Raw genomic sequence first — 22,268 nt, forward strand, 5'->3', positions numbered from 1 at the left:
GTTTAAAAGATTTTCCAATGCCGGAGTTTATTCCTACTGCAAACATTTCTATTTACAAGGTCAAGTGTATCAGCACTCGACACAGCTTAAGAGTGTAATTATTTATCTAAGGGCGTTTGAGTGTAGATCAGTAGCTCTGGCAGGAACCCAGCCTTCAGCCCACTGCTAAACAACTCCTCAAAACAATATTACAAGTTCTGGGGATTGTTCCTCTCCCCAGTGTGTTTACTTTTGCCCGCCTGAATGTTTTGTAACAAATTTTTGTACTTTTTCAACAGACGTGTGAAAATGACTTTGAAGGGGTGTCCCAGGTTTCCTAAGACCTATTGGTAACAGATGTTAATGGCATGTTTGATTGTATGAGAATGTCTATAGCTAGATAGGGACACTCCTGGAGGAGGGGCTTTGGGGGGGGGTGTCTCAGTGGAAAAGGGGGGAGGGGTGAGAGACCTCTGGGTTATCCCCAAATTGTGTAGAGAAGAGTTAGAGGCAAAAGAAACGGAAGACACTATCTGGGAGTTCTTTCCATAAAGGTAAAAACCAATGCAGGCCAGTCAGTTTTATCTTTTTAGCTGCTTCATTTACACATGTCTAATTGTTCATTAAATTAGAGGCAGAAATAATAGCCCTCATTTCTTGTCTTGTGCTGTATTTTAATTTCAGTTGATGGTTGATAGATTCCCCGGGGCCCCTCCACCCCCATCCTTACCCATTATTGGGTAACCCACAGTGTAACTCTGGAAAGTAACTACACCATATTCATTATTTAAAAACTCTTTACTGATGTACATATTTTAATAAAACAAATAACCAAAAAATACACAAAGCCATAGTTATTTAAAACATAGGACTTTTTTTTTTAAACGATGTCTATAAAAATACAATGTTTAAGGCAGTTTGGAAATGCATTTATACATTTCTACAATGTCCATAAATTCTCTTGAAAATAACAATGTTAACTTCAAATCTATAAAATACACTGTACATTTTAAGACTGTTCTAGATAGAGCACACTTCACAATGGACTGTGGGTTTGGATCCCTGGTGACGCACGGATTCTATACATTTCAGGGAGGAAAGTGTAACATGGTTGCAGATTTAAATTTTTAATTTCTTTTTAAAAATAAATTATTTCTGAAGCATACAATTTATAAAAATTCTATATACACAGTACAGCCACTGGTAACAAATCCCAGTTTTAATACACTTTATATAGAAGTACCAGAGTTTAGCACCCTGATAAAAGCAGAGGCAATATATTTTCTCCGCATATTTGTACATACAATTTGATGTAAAGAACAAAAATGACAAGACAAACATCATAAGAGGCTTTCCTAGATGGCAGTGCACAGCTCTTTTACATAAAAAGTTGCATTGTTCAACACCACTAGCAACCCTTTAGATCAGCATCTTTTTGACCCTTAATCCTAAGAAATGTGCTAAGAGATCAGAGTGGTGGCAATGAAATTAAGGTCAAGGGCTCAAAGTTGCCCCAAACGAATTCAGGCATATTAACCCCTTCCCATTCCCCCTCCCCCGCCCAAACAGAATTGTGAGCGCTGACCAAGAGTAAACAAATGAATCGGTTAGTGGGACTTTTCTGTTTACTCACGATTGCAATGTCCTCACTGGCCACAATAAAAGTCGACACCGGCACTCCCCACCCCCCCCCCCCCCCCGCACAGTTAAAATGCTAATAAACAGCCCCTTTGCAAATGTAAATCTTCCTTCAAACTCCTGCTCCAAGCCCACTCCTTTGAAACTGTTAAGGCCCCACAGGTCAGTATCCTCTCTCCACATCCCACCCCCGCCTCCCCCATTCCATCCCCGGCATCCTGAACTCTAGCTAGGCCGGTTTCCTCTGGGCAGACGAGCTGGGAGTTTCTGGAGCCTGGAATGGGAGGGGGAGGATGTCCAAGAAGTCATGCTCGGGAGAGGACACGGGAGAAGTGCCAAGAGTCGTGCAGGAGAGACCCGCTAGGCAGAGTCTACTTAGTACACGCTTTGGAAAGTATCCAAACCATCCCCTCGGTCCCCGTGCCACAGGTGCCCCGGCGCAGGCCCTCCCGCAGCCCACGGCGGGGGACTCCAGGGCTAAAAGAGCAGCGGCAGCAGCGGCAGCAAGATGGAGGCGAGCGGGGTCCAAGCGCCTCCGGGCGCCGAGCGACCGCCGCCGCTGCTCCTGCGCCCCGGCCCGTAGGGCAGGTCCCCGCGGCCGCCCGTGGCTGCAGCGCCGCCGCCCGGGCGCGCCGGGTGCGGGACGCCGTCGTCATCGTCCAGCGGCTGCTCGCCGCCCGCGCCCCCGGCGCGCTGCTCGTCGTCGTAGTCCTCGTCGTAGTAGTCGTCCAGGCCCCCGTCCGAGCCGCTGCTGCCCGGGCCGTTACCCAGCTCAGCACCGAAGCACAGGCGGGCCATGTTCTCCTTGACCGACTCACAGATGGGCCGCTCCAGGCCGTCGCACACGCAGTCGTTGAGCAGCGCCGCCTTGGGCACGGCCAGCATGTCCTCGATGACCGTGCGGCACTCGTCGGTGCAGCGCAGCCCGTTGAAGAGCTTGCCGCAGTAGGTCAGGTAGCGGCTGAGGGCCAGGTTGCAGCGGCTGTCGCGGTCGCAGCGCCGCCGGGCCTCGGTGCAGCCCATGACCCCGCCCGCGCCCGGGCCGCCCGCGCCGCCGCTGCTCGTCCGGGGCAGGCACGGCTCAATGGCGCGCTTGGTGGACTTGCAGTTCTCGTCCTGCGCGCAGTCACAGTCTTCCAGGGCGGGCCCGCGGCGCGTGTGGTTGAGCTGAATGAGCGCCGAGATGCAGTGGCTCGGGCAGCGCCAGCGCGACGAGAACGAGGCGGCCGAGGCCGGGAAGGCGGCGGCGGCGGCGGCGGCAGCGGCCCCCGGCGCGTCGCCCCCGCCGCGCTGCGCCAGTACGGGCGCGCACGCCTCGGCGTACTGGTTGTAGGCGTAGCTGCACTCCGGCTCCCCCTGGCACTGCAGCAGCGCCTGCCAGCAGATGAGGCGGCGGCCGTGCGCCAGCCCTGAGCCCCGCGGCGCCGAGCCCAGCAGCTGCAGCAGCGCCATCAGGCACAGCCAGGCGCCCGGCACGGTCCCCGCGCGGGCCCCGCCGCCGCCGCCCAGCAGCCCTGCCACCATCGCGGGCAGCGGCGGCCGCCGGGCGAAGAGGGGAAAGGAGACGAGGCGCGGGCAGCGGCGGACGCGGAGCCGGTGGAAAAGTTTGCCCCAGTCCTGCCAACTTCTTGCATGAGTGTTTTCATAAATCCATGCGCGCCGCTCGCTGGTGCCGCGCCGCTCGCAGAAGGTCGGGTCGCCCGCTCGCTCGGGCTGTGGTGGTTTCCCAGAAATGCACAGCCGCGGAGAGCCCCTCCGCTCGGCCCCCGGCGGTGGCGGGAGGCGCTCACTGCCGCCCCGGGGGGCTGCGGGCCGCGGGGCCGCGGCGGGGCTGCAGGACCGCGCGGCGCCGCGGGTGCATTTTGCTCCGCGCCTGCAGATCCGTTGTGCGGCCGCAGCGGCTCCTTCCTCCCGGGCTCAGCGCCGCGCCGCCGCCGCCACCGCCGCCGCCGCCGCCGCTGCGGGCTCTAGCATCGCGCCGCTTCCTGGCTCGGGTCTGTGCGCTGCCCGCCTTCCCGCGGCCCTGGACGCCCGCGTCCCCTCCCCCTCCGCCCGCGGCGACCCCGGCCTCTCAGTGCTCCGGGGAGCCCTTTCCGGGCGGCGCGGGGAGAACAAGAAACTCGGCGCGGCCGGAGAGCGGCTCCCGGGCTTCCCTCGGCGGCGGCTTCTCGGGTGACAAGGGGCCCCGGGAGCGGATCCGCTGAGCCCGGCTGCGGACTCGCTGGCTGCGAGGCTTTAAATACAAAAGTGGGCCGGGAGCCCCCGCGTGGTGCCGCGGTGCCCCCTCATTATGCATGCATGGAAAAGCAAACAAACAAAAACATTAGCAACGCTCCTCCAGCTCGCCGAGCCCCGGCCCCGCGCGCTCCGAGCCTGCCCGCTTTCTCCTTTCTCCACTCTCTTTCGCCCTTTGCTCGGCCCCCTTTCCCGGCTTTTCGAGATGCTATTGGTCCTGCCTGTTGTTGTTGAAACTTTTTTTTTTTTTTTTTTTTTTTTTCGAGCCGCTGGAGTGGAGTGGGGTTGCCGAGTGGGGGAGGGCGGGGAGGGTGGTGGGCAGCTCACATTCAGGCATTCAGGGCTTGAAAGGAACGGCTTAAGGAGCCTGACAGAGGCCCGGGAGCTCCTCCTACTCTTAAGGAGGCTCGGATATGGAGCCCCGGCTCAAGCTCAGAATCAGCGGGCAGGGCTCAGGGGCAGCTGTTCGCATCCGGCTTTGCCACAGGCCTTTTTGTTGGGGTCTTTTTTCCTTTTTTTTTTTTTTTTTTTTTTTTTGAGAGTTTTATTAATTCTCCCTGGCTCCCATCTGTGCCTTCGACTGGGTTCAGAATTCAGTTTGTTTATCTAGTTCCCTATCTTTGAGTCCTGATCACCAGTGAGGGGGAGTTAAGGGGGGGGGGGGAGAATTTAATGTTGGACTTTGAAACTGAAGAAAAACGAAACAAAACTCAAATGCACACAAGAGGCCCACACTTAGGTAGGAGAATGCCGATGAGATATTTACAAGGGCCCCGCCCCAACCACAGGGTCCCTCTTTGCCGACATGGCAGGTACGGTTCTTGAGCCAGGGAGCCGTGTCAGTTGCAAGACATAAATCCGATCAATCAAATTAATTTCTTTGAGGCATGTAAGTTTCTAACTCGGACGGCGATGAAAAAATAATTACAGCATTAAAAATCTTTAGGAATGTTGAGCAGCACCATATGGCCGCAGTCATAAAGGAAAGGGATAAACTGGCATGCAGCAAGGTTTCTATTAGAGTGGGTTTCAATCCGTCCCTCGGTTAAGGGAAGCCGCCTGGGTACAGCAGCCTCTGCAATCCAGGCGCGGGAGTTTGCAAACTACCTTAACTGTGGCGCAACGCAGCCTTCAACCACCAGAGGCACCGGGCTTCTGCGGCCTGTCAAAAACTGGCGCTTTTTTCCTCCCCTTTCCGTGGAGAGACTATCAACTCCATCTGTCACAAAAATTAAGGCTAAATCTCCTCTCCAAAAGCAGAGGGAGCCGGGGCTCCAGTGCGCGCAAAGTTCGGCCGTCCGCCTCTCCCCCGAGGCCGCGTGAATTAGAAATGGCAAAAGTCAGAACAGAGCCTCAGCGTAGGAAGATTTATCAGGCTGCAAAAGAACCCTCCCGTTCCTGGGGAGACGGCTGCATTCCTCAGAGGCTGTCTGCCTTGGGAAGCTGCACCTCGGCAGTCCCCTTCTCCGCCTCCCCCCTAAAAAAACAAAACAAAACAAAGCACTTTAAAAGAAGCAGGTTGAGTTAAGGCAGACCATGTTGCTCTGATTTGAATAGTAGAAAACACACAATATCTATCGTCTGTATGTATGTATGTATGTATGTATGTGTGTGTGTGTGTTTTTAAATTTTTTTTTTCAACGTTTTTTTTTATTTATTTATTTTTGGGACAGAGAGAGACAGAGCATGAACGGGGGAGGGGCAGAGAGAGAGGGAGACACAGAATCGGAAACAGGCTCCAGGCTCCGAGCCATCAGCCCAGAGCCTGACGCGGGGCTCGAACTCACGGACCGCGAGATCGTGACCTGGCTGAAGTCGGACGCCCAACCGACTGCGCCACCCAGGCGCCCCGTGTGTGTTTTTAATAGAAAAGCTGCCACTGTGTGGCCCATGAAAACACCCATTTCTCAGGCCCCGGGCTTGTTGTTATTTGGAGTTGTTGTCTCAGTTCTGCCAAGAGGACTTGGGCAAATCGCACTCTCTGAGACCTGAATCTTTCACATGGGAGGCTCAAGGCCACGTTAGACGCTTGAAATCAAATCTTTTCATCTTTAATGCTCTGTGATTTTAGGGGCATAAGGACAAGGTCAACATTCATCTGCATTTTTAAACTAATGTTTGTTGAGTTCCTTTAGAATGGTGGGTATCAAATCTTCGTGAGCATGAGACTTGCAGCTTGGCCTTGTTAAAACCCAGCTCCTGGAGTTCCTGATCCAGTAGGGCTTGTGGGACCTGAGAATCTGCATTTCTAACAAAGTTCTCAAGGGTTGCTGCTGCTGCTTGTCTGGGGAGCAAACTTTGAGAAGCACTACAGGAGAGGTCCATGAGCTGATTGTTGTGGTTTGCAAAACTTGCCTGTGTTGGCCTTAATTTAGCTCTCAGTGGGATTTAAGGGGGGCCAAGAGTTTTGTCTTCTCTGGGGATATCTCCACCCCAGACTGATGGCGTTCCAGGCCTGTGGAACAATCAGCCGTCCAAGAGACCAAGCCTCAGAAGGAGGCTCTGATGAGATAGGAGAATAAATGAACACCCCACCCCCGTAAGCTCCCAAGACCATGAGTACACCGTGTCTCACATCCAGCTTTTCAGTAATAATCACCAGACCTCCCAGCTGTCTCTCATCACCCAGCCACTAATCCCCATATCACTTGGAACATCTCTTAAATTGATTTAATTTTCATCATGAGCACCTGTCCACCTGAAAATACCCCACTTCTACTCTCGATCTGTTCTCAGCAAAATCTCCTATATTCTCCACCTGCTTTCTGGGCTGGATCTTCACCTCACTTTAACATCTGGCTGAAACCTATGGAGTGGGAGGAGATATTTGCAAACTATACGTTAGTGGTATTGCAGGGACTTCAAGAAAGAGTGCCTCATGCTCAACTCTGTGCCCTAGAAACATTTTCTTCACCTGACCCTGCACTGGATCAGTACAGGTGATAGTACAGTTTAGCCCACTCAGCTCAAAGAATCACAACAAATAACAAAGACTGCTGTTTTAAGCCACTAGCTTTGGAGGTGGTTTATGGTGTTACAAGAGATAATCACACACAATTTCCATCATGTTCAACTGTTTGGGCCGGAGATCTCTCTGGACTCTTCTGTTTTCCTTACGTCCCACATCCCATTAACCCATATCGCAGTCAATGAAATATTTGATGGGCTGAATGATGAAAAGTTAGACCTTTTTGTTTTCTAAATCAACCATCTCAGAACGAGTCCACATCGCTTCTACGACAGAGGCCCGGAAAGCCTAAAGAGAATGATACGGTTCTGAAGTTTTAAAGTGTAAAACGATATTCCCATGTTGATTGAATTATTAAGGCTAATTAAGCCATCATCTTGGTCATATATTAACCTCACAGAGGTTATGCTTTAATCAGCGGGAAAAGTCTCTTAAGTAAACGATGCTGGCAAAGCTAGTCACCTAGGTAGAAGGAAATGTAGAAAAAAATTCCAGGTAAAAAGTTAAATATAAAGCAAACAAATAAGAAAATCTTGGCAATGATGTATATAACCTAGAATTAGAAAGACTCTTATGATAACCAAGACTGGAAAATCAGAAGATGTGGAAGAAAAACAATACCTATTCGACTACATACAAAATTAAGTAGTTGTATGTGGAAGTACCAGAGACAAAGTTAATAGACCCACAGATCTGGCAAGAATATTGATAGAGTGGATGACAAAAGACTAATTCTCTAATAAGCAAAGAGCTCTTACAAACTTCTAGGAAAAAGTCTAAGAGAAAATGAGGGAAGATGCAAACAGATGATTCATAGGGCTGTACATCCAAATGACAGCAGGCAAGTGCAAAGATGTTTAACTAGTAGTCAGATGAAAGAAAATGAGAAAACGATGAAATCCTGCTTGAACACTCACTAGTCTAGCTAAAATGTGAATGTTATATATTTTCTGGCAGTTGCAATAGAAGTAATGACCTTTTCCCCCCAAAACGTTCAAGGCAAAGCCCTGGAACTTCACTGGGTCTGGGTCATGTGCCCTTGTCCCTTTGCAGGGGGGTGGGGGAGGGTTGTAGGTTGGCGCTGGTCCGTGGACTGGTCCTCAATGGCCCATGGCAACTTAGGAGTAAGCATCCGGATACTGCAACTTGGAAATGTCATTTTATGTCTGTTGAATCTAATAAAAATCTCATTTTTCTAGTAACTTATGTTTATTCTCTTTTACCAAAGTATCTGCAATAGAAACAGTAATCTGGCCTTTCACCGCAGATAATTGAAAAAGCTCTGTACTATATATTGACACTAGTCATTTTCTTTGGTTTTAAAGTTGATTACATTGTTAGGTGCAGGAATTTAAGGATTCACCACGGTGGGAAAAGGAATAGAAATGTAAGAAACAAACTTTTGATTCTTCAAAGAATGTTGTTAATGATCCAGGATGGAAACTGGCAACACAACCCAGCCTTTCCTGACACGTGGGAGGTGTGGACGGAACCGCCGTTCTGTAAGGGGCAGAAGACGCGCCCCACACCATTGCGTTGGGACTCCAGAGATCAAGATCCTGGCCGGGTTTCAACATCTAATAACGAGAGGAAATCCCAAAAAACCAGCAGGAGCTCCAATTCTCAGGAAACTTGACTTTCACACTCTCTGAAATAGCAAGTTCTATATGGACCGCTTGAGGCACACCTTCTCTCCGCCTTGCAGCTGGCAGACTTGTAGCTTCCTACAAAGAGTAACTTTTCCAAGATAGCACCTTGTACGCATTCGCCCGTCACGCCTTAAGTTCAAAAATAATTGGGGCCAATTCTACAATGGGTATTATAGAATGTCTCAAAGCCATGCCAGACCTTGGTTCAAAAATCTGTTTTTTTCACTATTGAAATCAGGAAGAAACTTTTTCCTATCGTTTCATAAATCTGGATAAACTGTTCTCTAAATAAAAATACCATAATTTGGAACAGAACTTATGAACTGCCTTAAAAATCAGCTTTTTAAAAACCCTGTAGCTGTTGACAACAAAAATATGTATATCTATCAATGAGCTAGTAGGATTTGTGAGTGTGTGATTAATACCTGTCAAGCAGTTTGGGGGGACATGCATTAGAATTGCTTACATCTTCATTGCTGGAAATGCATAATTGTCATAAAGTGTCTTGGGAAACAAATGTATGATCTTAACAATTAATAAAGATTCCAGCCACCTAATTCTTTTCCAATGAAATGTGTATCCCAGGACTTTACCAAACACATCACTAATGAATTCACACTCTTCCTACATTTTAAATCTGCTTTCACATTCACCTGCTCGTTTCTCACTGAATTTCATTCAGTTGAAGCCAACAGATATTTAATGAGTGCCTACTGGACGTGCCAGAAGGCTGAAGCCTTTTTAAAAGTCTTCCAACTTTGTTCTTCTGCTTTTCTTTCTTCCCTCCCTTTTCCCCAACACCCCCTCCTTTCTCCCTTCTTCCTTTTTTATCATTAATAGACCTTATTTTTTAAAAATACACTTCTAGGCTTATAGAAAAATTGCTTGGAAAGTTCCAAGTTTCCACGTTCCCTTCTCCCCTCCCTCAGGATTAATTTGCCTTCTTATTTACATCTTTTATTATGTTTGTAATACAATGTTAGTTGTTACAGTTGATGAACCAGTGTTGGCACATTATTACTAAAGAAAGCTCTGAGTTTACACTGGGGTTCGCTCTTCGTGGTGTGCATTCTGTGGGTTTTGATAAATGCATGACGCTATGTATTTACCATGATGGTGTCACACAGGATAGTTTCACTCTCCTGAAACCTCCTGGGAAGCACTCTGTTTTAACCTAGAAGGCATCTTAAAGCAAATCTTTTCATTTACAGCTTCATTACTTAAAGCTTCCATAATTAGTGTTCGTTTTCTGTCCATGAAAAAAAAAATTAAAGTGAGTCCATACATGTGATTTAAACCCATAAGTTGTGCACATCTCCCCAAATGATTAACGATTTATATTGACGTAATCATTCATATAGTTGAGTTATCCGTCTCAGAAGTATTTCTTGGGCTCTCACCTGGGTCAGCTCTCTGTGCCAATGGTCTTCGCATTAGGGAACTTTGTGAGAGGGGGCTTTATCCTTTATATCTTTGCTTCATGCATAGGCATGCATTGAACTACCCAAGCTCCTTTCACTTTTTTTTTTTTTTTTTTTGGTTTGCTTTATAGTTTATTTTACTTAAGAATTTCTAAATGTATTTTTTAAGTTTATTTATTTATTTATTTTGAGAGACAGTGCAAAAAGGAGAGAAGGAGAGGGAGAGAAAGAGAGAGAGAGAGAGAGAGAGAGAGAATCCCAAGCAGGCTCTGTGCTGTCAGCTCAGAGCCTGATGTGGGGCTCAATCCTGCCAACTGTGAGATCATGACCTGAGCTGAAACCAAGAGCTAAATGCTTAACCGGCTGAGCCACCCAGGTGCCCCTTACGTGTATTTTTTTTGTATAGAAAATATATGCACATACATAGTAAAGCATGCAAGGTTGTAAAAAGTGCAAGGTGTCCAAAAAGCTTCTACTCATCTCTGCATCTGGGCACCCACTTCCCTCAACCACCATGATCAGTTTCTTATATGCATTCTCAGAAATACTGCATATATATGCAAATGCATATCTTTCTAATGTTTATTTGTTTGGGGGGGGGAGGAGCAGAGAGAGGGGGAGAGATTGAATCCAAAGCAGGCTCCACACTCAGTGCAGACCTGATGTGGGGCTCAATCTCATGACCATGAGATCATGACCCGAGCCACAATCAAGTCAGTCACTCAACCAATTGAACCACCCAGGCACTCTGTACATATATTTTTGAAACAATGAAATTAACCTTATTTTTTTTTCACTTAAAAGTGTATTTTAGACACCGTTCCATATCACTTCATTAAGTGCTGACATATTACTTGCTTATCTTTTGGATGAGTGTATAATACTCCATTTGGGGATGTACCATACATTATTTAACCCGTTTCTCATTTAGGAACATTTAAATTCCAGTCCTTTTGTATTTTAGTGTGATGGTGAATAACCTTACGCATTTGTCATTTTATTAGTATTTTAATACAACTAGAGGAACCATCTTTAGGAATGGAATTACTGAGTCAAAGAAGAGATTCATTCTAAATTGTGACGGATCCGTTGTTCTTCCTCAAAGCTCTGCCAGCATATGGGAGTGTTTGTCTTTGCACATTATCACTGACACAACATGTTACTGAACTTTTGGATCCTTGCCAATCTGATAGGTAACAATTATATCTCACTGCAGCCTTCATTGTAATTTCTCTTATTATGTGTAAGACAGACATTATTAAGTCTTCAGAAAATTAACGAGGCAAAGACTGAAGACATTTAAGTTCAAAAAGGTCAAGTGATCCAACACTACCCACCTAAGAGGACAGAACACCCAGAAAGCGATCTCCCAAGGTGGTCACCCTTGGCCATCACCCCACCTTGTTTCCATAGCACCACTTGACTGCTTAAAGGCTTGCCTTTTGTGACAAGTTTTCCTCCATGTGAAGGGTAGTTGCCAAAAAAAAGTGCTAAAGAGTACCTTTTGTAAAGGGAAAGGCTTCTTCCTCAAATGGTGAAATCAACGGATTCTGAAGAATCCTCTTAAAATCTTAGGATCTTCTCTTTCCCTCCTCCCCCATCCCACCTCAAGACAAAGCAGGAAAAAAAAAATCTCAAAATGTTGTATCTGAGTGACCCCTGAATAACTGATAGAAGACGTATGTTCTGGGCTTCTGTTAGAGGCGAATTGTCATGTTCGTAAGATATTTTTGAGGAAATAAACTTTGCTCTTACCTCACCACCTTCCCACTCAGAAATACCAGTTTCCTCTCTGTATCTGACTTCAAACCTCATCGTGCTGAGGTATGTACTGAGGTCTCGTACTGAGGTCTCATCGCCTGAGACCCTTGCGGGTTTCTGAGGAGCAGTTGAAGACTTGGCCTTTATCCACGATTTATGTGCACACGTAGTTAATGTCTGTTGTGTGTGTTAGGTGGAAGTCTGTCCCTGGACTTGTGCTGTCTCTGCTGCAGCAGTCTCAGTCAGTTTGCTGCCCAAAGAGGATTAATTGCCCTGATCATTATTTGCCTGGAGTCAAAGATAGGTTTGAGGATACGAGAAGGGACAGAGCCATCTGGAGAAGAAAGGGTCTTCTGTGGTCTCAGGGCACAGCAGTTTGTGGTAGTTTGATACTTATTAACTACACCAACAAAATGACTAAATAGAGAAACTTTCTGGAATAGAAATCAGGCAGTCTTAAAGTATGGATATCCACTGTTAATTGTCTTCAGTCAACAGATAGGGAGCACCTACTAGGATCATTCCAGAATTTAGAGGTCCGGCAACGAATAGCACAGGGGTAAATGCCTGGACATGGGGTTGTTTTATCCAGTAGTCACCATAATGATCTTTCCCTATTCTTCTGGTGGATCTGAGAACCTTGTGAATTATCCTTAGAAGAAGGGGGCACATTTCTGGAAAACCACAGATGCCCTTAGGCTCCTCCTTATCTCTATTCCACAAACAAAAGAAGTGAACTGAATTCCTTCCTAACATAGAGTGCTTCATCTACATCCCAGAAAGGAAAGTCTTTAAGATTCTCAAATCCTTGAAAAGCATCTGGGGGAAATGTAAATGACAAGGAGAACACACATCCCTTTAAGAGCTGGGCAGCCGCTTTTCTGCCAAGGGCTTGTCAAAATTGCTCAAGAGAAAGAAAAAAAGAGGAACAAGTGCACATACACATTTTTAAAGTAGCTAGCAACCAAGACAACACCAATTATTTAACCACAGTAAAGAAACCAGCAGCCAAACCACACTGATTATTTAACCGCGTATCCAAGTGCTGAACACAGCCATAGCCAGCCACGTTAATTTAATGTAAATATCCCGAGTAACCAGCTCCCAAGGAGGCAAGGGCACCAGCAGAGGACTACTCCTCACCTTTCCTTGTCTTGGCTCCAGATGTCTAGAGCTGGAAAACTGGCTGCAATCCAACTAATATTTCCCCCCACTCCCTTTTTGCCTTTTTGTTTCTCTAAAAATCGTTCTTACCCTACTGATCTACGGGTCTCATATGTGTACACATGTTCGGGGAGACATTTGGTGAATTCTGTTCTTTTCCTCTGATTGCCACATTTTCTTTTCTTCCCCTTTCATTTCAGTGCTCTGTCTTTGCTCCCTCCTCCTTCCTCCTCTGCCTCAGAGGAGGCATGCTTTCAGTCCTGTGTATTTGATTCCTGGTTCTTTAATTTTCAATAATCATCATGTGTAAGGTTATTCTCAGGGAGTGTTATCAGGAAAACATGAGCTTTCTCCTTTGCTGTCTGCAGTGGCACAGTCTGCAATGGGTTGCAATTTACTAGAAAACAGTCCCTGTCACTGGGAAATGCCCCAGCAGCTCATAGATCTTGCCAGCCCAGGTGACCCCACTCTCACTGCCCACAGATAAATGCATCTGACTCAAGGTCAGCCAACCCCCGGGTGTCTAGCAACCAATCAGATTTCTCTCTTTGAGGGTTGATTAAAGGTTGACTGGCATAGTGGACCATGTGCAAACAGGGCAAGCTTAGCTAGAAAGAGGAGCAGGGAGAAATAGCTGAGGAGGACCCTGTGGTCCACAAGGGATCAAAAGTAAAGCAAGGGGTAACCATAAGCTTCCCTGGAAGAGGAGTAGAGGCACCTCACTGCCCCTTGGTTCATCCAGCTCTATTTCCGGTGAGGACAGGCCCTATTTCAGTTGCTAAGAACCTGAGACTGACACTGTGTCCTCGTATTACATCTATGTCTGGGATGATAGGGTAAAATGTCTGAGGTCCCTTAGCTGGCCTCCTTTTCTCCCTCTGTCTCCTCCATGCTCACCGTTTCTCTGGACACGGAATCAGTTTCAAAAATATGCCCCTGAATAAAATATCCGTCTTCCATTATGTGTAGGGAAGTCTCCTGGAGTGAAAGTAGCAAGCTCCGTGAGGACTGGTGCTTTGTGAAAGCGAGTCATGGAGCTCCTCTATGTAAACGATACTCATGGCTCCATTTATGCCTCATGGCTCTCACCATGCCCCACCAATGGCAAAGCACGGTGTTGGGGAAGCCAAGGCTTCTTCCCCCTCCCGTCATCTTTGGAGTGTCCCATACTCTATGGTGATTTTTCTGACTAAAGCTGATGAGGTTTGGGGGATGGGAAGTCAGATGTGCTCCTGGGGCAAGTTAAGTTTGTGGTGCACATTGAACAACCAAATGAACACACACACATGGAAATTAGAGAAAGATTGGGATTGCAATGTCAAATCAGGAGTTTTGAATCAAGGCACTGGAGGAGATTCCCTAAAGGAGCGTGTTTAGAGAGAGAAAGAGCCACCAGAGAGTACGATGGGGAGCAAGAGAGTGTGACTCCAAAGAGAAAAGCACTCTGGAAAGAAGGAACAATTAATGAGTCTCCTAGTGCCATAAGATGAGGATGGGAGAAGTGGCTGTTGGGTAGAGCAAGATTTCGGTCATCAGTGACCTTGATGAGAACAATGGTGGATGAAACTTGATTAGAGTGAATTTGAGGGAGAACGCGAGAAGAGAATGGAGATAAAAACAAGGAATGTGGATTATATTGCTGAGTGCCTGTGAGGACCAAATAGTACCTGGGAGGGTTAGATTAATAGGTCTTGGACATGCTACTTTGCATCTCCGTGACTCATTTTCCCCATCTGTAGAATGCAGGTAATAACAACAATCTGTAGCATTTTAAAAATGTGGCCACAAACTGTTTGACGCTTCTTCCATCCAGAGGCAAGTCTATGTCCCCTCCCTCTGACTCTGAAGCAGGTAACAACTGCTCTGCCCCATGGAATATGGTGGAAGCAATGTTCCCACGGCTAGGTTATACATAGTGCTTTAGTTTCTGCCTTGCTCGCCAGAACTCATGCTCTTGGAATCCAGAGCTGCCATGTAAGAAGTTCAAGGACTTTGAAGTTGTGATGTTGTGAGGACCCCCAGGCTGTGGGAGATATCACATGAGTCTAGGTTCCCCAATCCACAGTTTTTCATGGGTCCACTCTTCAAATCATCCCACCGGGTAGCGGACCTGTGTGGTGTGGAGAGAAGCATCCAGGTGATTCCAGCCCTCAACCAGTTGGTCAGGACACCTCCAGCTGTTCAAATCTTCCCAGATGAGGTCTTAGACACTGTGGAGTCAAAACAAGTCTTCGGCGTCTGGTTTCCTATGCCCCGTCTGAATTCCTGATTCACAGAATCTGTGAGCACAAATGGTTGTTCTTTCACACCATTAAGTTTAAGTTGGTTAGTTACATAGCAATAGATAACTGGAACCCCATTTCAAAGGCTATTCTGGAAACAAAAAAAAATGATCACATATAAAATGCTTAGAGGTCAGTCAATGCCAGACACGTAGTAAGTACTCAATAAGCGTTAGCTTTTGTCATTACAGTCGTAAAATTTCCACTGGTAAATATAAAGAAATTTGAGGAACTATTTAACAAAAATATACTTCTTTTACCCATCTTTAAAACTTAATAAGATCACGGGGCGCCTGGGTGTCTCAGCCGGTTACACGTCTGACTTCAGCTCGGGTCATGATCTCACGGTTCGTGGGTTTGAGCCCCACGTCGGGCTCTGTGCTGACAGCTCGGGGCCTGGAGCCTGCCTCAGATTCTGTGTCTCCCTCTGTCTCTGTCCCTCCCCTACTCACGCTTTGTCTCTGTCTCTCAAAAATAAAGAAATGTAAAAAAAAAAAAAAATTAAAAACTTAATAAGATCATTTGGAACGGAATTCATCAGTTCATCAGTTGTACTGTGCTCTCCGAGATAAATTTCTTTATAGGGTCCAGTAGAGACCATACAGTGATTTTCCTCCTGACTGATAATTTGAAGTTGGATGCAATAAAGCCTCGGGGGGAACAAAGGCCTCAGTACTACAATATGATTTTTCTGAGCGAAGGCCTAGAGTCTTGCTCACTTTTGTGTTCCTCTGAGCACCTAGCAACAGTGAAATGCCCAAAGTAGACACTCCACAAATGTTTGCTTCACTGATTTGATCAATGCATCATGCTCATTGTCTCATATAAACTTTTGGGGAGGCATTTCTTTATTTAGTATTTTCTCTACTTTTGCCTTTAAATTTGTCATATTTTCTGAGAAGTTGATTGGTAATCTCATAAAATGTAGATTGATGTTTATGGACGAAACGGCGAGTGTTGCTAAGAATGTGCAATGCAGCGTAAACATGGCTCTTGCACAATGCTTCCCTGGACTTATGCTTTTTTGAACTGGGTTCAAATCTAAACTGAGCAAGGCCACACAGGGCGTTAGAGCAAAAAAAAATGTAAAGTTGGAATGCACGAACCCCCTTGATTGCAGAAGATAGGCATTGGAAGAGAGAATTTTTAAGGACGTGCTTTTTTATTTCTGGTCACCTAACATTAAGCCAGTCTCAGAACACATACTGCACCAATGTGATTTTTAAACCACACACATTGTCTAGATAGAAAAGAACTTCAAACATCACATCGTGTTTGGGAAATTGTTGCCGAACATATCAACATGCCCCCTGAGAGAAAAGCAGTTGCTTGGATTTTTGGACTCTCCTCGTGCACAGATTTCTCACATTTTGAAATAACAAAATCCTGTAAATAATTTCACGGGTGGGTATCACGTTTTGGGGGCTGGCCTGTTGCATGCTGTGCTACAAATGATTCAGTGTGTCTCCTTTCGTGGTGAGCGATTCATGTGTGTGTGAAAGTACTCAGGTGGTGGAAGAAATACCAGTAGGCTAAGGACAAAGACAGGGAGGGAAATATTTAGATTTTGGAGCCAGAGAGGATGGCATTGGCAAAACAGCAGTCTTACCATCTCCACGTAAGTCCTATTGCAAATAGGAGGACGTCCGTGTCATTTACAGCCATTACAGAACAAACTGCACCTCCAAAGTAAAATGTTCTGAGGACTGGTTTTTCTCAGTAGCAATGAAATCAGGGGCAATGCAATTGCTAATGACTTCCTATTTATTGAACCAGTGTGGAATGTTCCTTTGCAGGGGCTGCTGACCTCATGGACCAGGACCTCTATCTGCAAGGGCAGGAAACCTAGTCTTGGGTGTCAGTTGCCCTATCAGGAGCCTAGGGGACAGTTTTGTCCCCAGCGAGGAAAGCGCACAGCAATTAAACACACATGGACAACTGACTGGGCCATTTACACTGTAATTTTATCTCAGGGGCTGAGCCAATATTTCATCTTGTAAACTATCTCCTTCCTGGATTATCATTATTAATATTTATTTATTTTAAAGCTTTTATTTATTATTCATTTTGAAAGACAGAGAGTGGGCACGAGCGGGGTGGCCGGTGGGCAGAGAGCGAGAAAGAGAGAGAGAAAATCCCAAGCAGCCTCTGCACTGCCAATGCGGGGCTCCAACTCGCGAACCGTGAGATCATGACCCGAGCCAAAGAGTCGGATGCTGAATCGATTGAGCCGCTGGATTATCATTATTATCAATGATTCTTTTTTACTTAACATTCACAGTGGCAGTAGGGTCATTGGTTGAATGCATCCCCTCTGTTACAGAGTCCTGGGTTTCCATGTGGACCATGTCTTTAACCTTAACCTCGTTTCTTCCATTTTACAGGTGAGACTTGAAATTCCCAGTGCCATGTGACTAGTAAGCAAAAGAACTGGGATTTGGAGCTAGATCTGTCTGGCTCCCAAATCTTGCCTCCCTGTACGTGACATAGTCGAAGGTGCTTACTTAGGAGCAGCCAGTACCGTGAAACTAGTCTCCTGGTGCCTAAAATAATCCTTTGGTCTTTAGTCCCTCGCTTAATGTCGGCCAATTATTTTAGCCAGCAGACCGAGCAGGTTGGAGGAATGGGCTGGCTTTGACATCAGCCTGTTGAGACCGGTAACCCAACTGGGATATCATCATGGTGAAGTCAGGCTGGCACAGCCCCCACTTGCCAATTGCTGTCAGAATTGTGGTCTAGCCACAAGCCAGACACCATAAGCTTGCAGAACTGGTAAGAAGGCTGGGCAAAGTGGCTCGGTGGGAAATATGCATTCTGTAGGCTGTCGGGTTCCCAGGCCTGCCAAACTTTGCTTTTCTAAAGAGGATGAAGATTAAATAGTTCACTGCCTTTGATTCAGTTTTATGATTCCAACAACATCACATGTGCATAGAGTAATCCTTTTTGACTGCTAGGCAACCCTGGAGAGAAATAACTCTAAAATTATTTGAAGTCATTTCAAATGCCTCTCTTCTCGATTTTGCACTTGGGCTTGTTTGGGACTCCTGGGTCATCCTGATATGTGATATACGTGTATATAAGTATGTGCATGACATAAAAATGCATTGAGCACTCGTGGTTTAATGTGTCAGGAACAACAGTGCTTTTTCCTGAATTTACTCCACACTGAATGTTAATATTTTAATGTTTGCTTATTTTTGAGAGAGAGAGAAAGGGAGAGGGAGGGGCAGAGAGCGACAGAGACAGAGGAGCCAAAGCAGGCTCTGTACTAACAGCAGAGAACCCAGTGTGGGACTTGAACTCGCCAATGGTGAGATCGTGACCTGATCTGAAGTTGGACACTTACCCAACTGAGCCACCCAGGCACCCCCACACTCAGTGTTAACATTAACGAAGCCAACAATCTACCACTGTGCACTATGCCTCTCCCATGCCTCCAGAACCCACTGGGCTGCCATGATTCTTATTGCCTCCTATGACTTTGACTTTGGACTCAGATGCCACCTTTCTCTCCAATCTTCCAGCCTCAGAGAGGCAGCAGCTTCCTGCTCTTGCCAATCTCTTGCACCACCATGTTGAGTTCTGCTTCTCAGCTTCTATCATCTACTTAAGGTATTAAATTCCTTCTGTTTTATATACCCAGAGTGGCTCCCGTTTTCCTGATTAGACCTTGACAGCTATAATTATGGTATTTTTTATATAGCTTAGGAATTATTTGATATGTGTATGAATTTGATGTAAGATTTTCGTGAGATCCGGGATGGGGGTTCTTTCAATTCTACAAGTGTTCAGTGGGTATCTGCTATGCACAAAGCAGGTGTATAGGTGAAAATTTGTTGTTACACAGCCGGGATCCAAACAAGTTGAGAAGATCTGTAAAAGAGATATATATTTTTTCAGGTCAGTGCCCTGCAAGGTCCACACACAGGGTGACCAATTCACTAGCAAGGATGAGGAAGATAGGGAAGCAGGGAGAAGTGAAAGCATTTTGTAACTTTTCATGACATCTGCACGAGCAAATAAGCCACCGGTTAGAATAATCAAATGAACTGTGCTGGCCGAATAGTTGTATATACTTTGACTTACTAAAGGACATGTATGCAAATTCTTTTTTCTATGATAAAACTTGATTTTTTTGTTTGAGGGCGGCCGTCAGCTAGTGCGCTTTCCAAGACTAAAATCATCTGATTCCTCAGGGAGATGAAAGTCAGAGCAGGGAATAACAAGAAGCCTTTACTGTGCTTCCCTTCCACTCCCCTGATTCCCTGCCAGGACTCACACCTCCCCCTGGTGCCGGACCTCAGAGCAGAAGAGGTTGTTGAATTGCCGTAGCAGATTCGGTGCAGGATATCAAAGATCCACTGCAGCGTCAGAGGAAAGCATGACGAGAAGATAGGAGTGGAAGAGGCAGAGAAGAGGAAGGAAAGAAGGAGGGGGTTACAAAGAATCAGGGAGGAATAAAGGATGAACCCATGGCCTTTCCATGCTGCTTGAGCTACTTCCTGCTTCTCTCCACTTCCTGTTTTCTTATTGCCTCAGGAACGGGGATCTCAGCCCTTCTTACATTGTTGGCCCTTTGGGGATGAGTGGTAGGACTTCAAGTTTGTTTCAATTTCTCTGCTCAGATAGGAGGTAGGCTTTATTTCCTTACCCTTTTGCACTTAAAGTATAGTTTTATTCTTAAAATATTAAGTAGAAAGCCTATCTTACCTCCATTTTTCTTTTTGAAATCAGACAGTCTTGTGGGCTCATTGGCCACCAGTTCTCCATTACCCTGCTGGATCCAGACTCAACCATTCCCAGCTTCCTGTTACGTTTGCACGATTACAAATACAATTCACCCCTTAACTCCCTTTAGCAACTGAGGTAGATAAAATATATAGTTTGTTTGGTTTGTTAAAAAGTAGTATTTTCAGGGGCACCTGGATGGCTCAGTTGGTTGAGCGTCTGACTCGATTTCGCCTCAGGTCATGATCTCACAGTGCGTGGGTTTGAGCCCCACATCGGGCTTCATGCTGATAGTGCAGAGCCTGCTTGGGATTCTCTGTCTCCCTCCCTCTCTGTCCCTCCCCTGCTCATGCTCTGTCTCTCTCTCTGTTTCAAAAACTAACATTTTTTAAAAAGTAGTGCTTTCAGATATCAAGTTAATTTGGCTCAAATCAAGGGCAAAACTGAACGAGGCAACCTGGAAAATTATTTTTAAAGCAATTCCCCCTCCTCATTGGAAACAAAATACCAAAATTTCATGATAGATTGAGATTTTAAATAATAGTTACAGAGAAAGCCACTTTTCCTCACTCCTTCCCCTACTTTGCTCATTAAAGATGTCCCTGAATTTACTGAAGTTAGAGTGGAAAATAATAGTCACAGTATTTTTGAAAACAGTGTGGTCTAGATGGCGTTGAAAACTTTAAAGTTTTAAATGCTCTCTTTGTGAAGGAATTTGCTAATTATCCAGCAGATGTTCTTTCTTTTTAACCCTATGTATCACTGCTCCCTTAAAATTCTCTCTCCTCTCTCTCCCTCTCTGTAGTGCTTCCTTTTGTTCTCTTTTTTTAAAATTAAAGAATGTGTAAAGCTTTTTTCCTTCCATTGGAAACAAGGCTACACCTCACAGTCCAAGTCCTGAGGCCTTGTCTTCATGAGAAGCCCTCTTACTTTATTTATAACCTCTTCTAGAAGATTCCCTCTCAATTTCGTGACTTGTGGATCCCGGAATTAATTTTATTAAGTATGTTGCAACATTAAATTCTTTGTTTTAACTTCATAGCTCCACCTAGGCCTCTAATTCCCCACTAAAATAATCAAATATTGGGTGATGAATACCTGTATTTTTTTTTTCAGGGGATTTAAAATTGAGAATTCCCTAATAATTCCTGGAATGATCTATCAAAACAACTCAAAACCATGGCTAGGAATTAATGTTTTTATTCTTAAAAGTAAAAAATACCCATTAGTAGAGTTCATTTTATTTTGTTTTAATAATTGTTTTTAAATTTTTAATGTTTATCTATTTTGAGAGAGAGAGAAAGAGAGAGAGAGAGACAGCATGAGTGAGGGAGGGGCAGAGAGAGAGAGAGAGAGAGAGAGAGAGAGAGAGAATCCTAAGCAGCCTCCATGTTGTCAGTGCAAAGCCTGATGTGGGCCTTGAACTCATGAAACCGTGAGATCATGACGTGAGCCAAGATCAAGAATTCGATGCTTAACCGACTGAGCCACGCAGTCACCCCTAATAGAGCTCATTTTAAAGATTTGCTAGCCAGCATAACTGTAAAGCCACCTGGGCATTTTGCATTCATCTTTGTCAAAATTTTGAGCCCCTAAGTTAATAACAGCTTCTGAAATACAGTAAAACGTATTCATTTCAATTATGTAATTCATTTATTTTCCACACTATTATTGAAAATTAACTCTAGGGGCACCTGGCTGGCTTAGTCTGTTAAGCATCTAACTCTTGATTTCGGTTCAGGTCATGATCCCAGTGTTGTGAGATTGAGCCCTGAGTTGGGCTCTGGGCTGACAGTGCATAGCTTGCTTGGGATTCTCTCTCACCCTTTCTCTCTGTCCCTCCTCTGCTCCTTCTCTCTCAAAAATAAATAAATAAATGTAAAGAAAAAGAATTTGAGTTATTTGGAAACTTGAAACATCCACTGAAGGAAAAGAAGCAGTGTTTTAATCAATGTTATGTCGTTACTCTTAGTAGATGGTAGACAGAGAGGTGAGGGGCAGAAATTCGTTGAGGGCCAAGAAATGGCATTAATGGTGCTCAGTGAAATCCAACTCCATCATGAAGGAGGCAGTTTTGCAAACTGTGGAGCTGTCTGAGAATGCTTCTTCTTCCTCATAAGTTTAGGTGATACTCTTTCTGTGATTTAAAGTATGTTCTCAGGGCGCCTGGGTGGCCCAATCGGTTGAGCATCTGACTCTTGGTTTCAGCTCAGGTCATGATCAAATACTAAAAAAAAAAATAAAGTATATTCTTGTGAGACACGTATGCATGTTCAAATCAACAGTGGCTCCATCATGTAAAAGGGGTAGATGGCTCATTCCAAAGACTTAAAATGTCAAAGACCAGCAATCACAGTTCCCTTCTAGTCCCCCTACCGCTCAGAAAGCAACTCTTTGACACCAGAGGAAATAGAGCGCTGGACAGAGAAGAGGCCAGAGTCCA

At 45.6% G+C, this 22,268-nt stretch overlaps 1 protein-coding gene across 1 annotated transcript; it reads right to left on the reverse strand.

Annotated features, from left to right (window-relative positions):
• Positions 1-1,805: 1,805 nt before the first annotated feature.
• GAS1 (growth arrest specific 1) lies at positions 1,806-4,503 on the reverse strand. Its single transcript, XM_049611343.1, has one exon. It carries the CDS (start codon positions 3,139-3,141, stop codon positions 2,095-2,097), a length of 1,047 nt encoding a protein of 348 aa, XP_049467300.1. The 5' UTR covers positions 3,142-4,503; the 3' UTR covers positions 1,806-2,094.
• Positions 4,504-22,268: the final 17,765 nt, after the last annotated feature.

This window comes from Panthera uncia, chromosome D4, assembly GCF_023721935.1.
Source record: "Panthera uncia isolate 11264 chromosome D4, Puncia_PCG_1.0, whole genome shotgun sequence".
In the NCBI taxonomy this organism is placed as follows: Eukaryota; Metazoa; Chordata; class Mammalia; order Carnivora; family Felidae; genus Panthera; species Panthera uncia.

What these genes read in the sequence shown, in the direction of transcription:
- GAS1 (XM_049611343.1), bottom strand. Translation starts at nt 3,141, where the DNA reads ATGGTGGCAGGGCTGCTGGGCGGCGGCGGCGGGGCCCGCGCGGGGACC.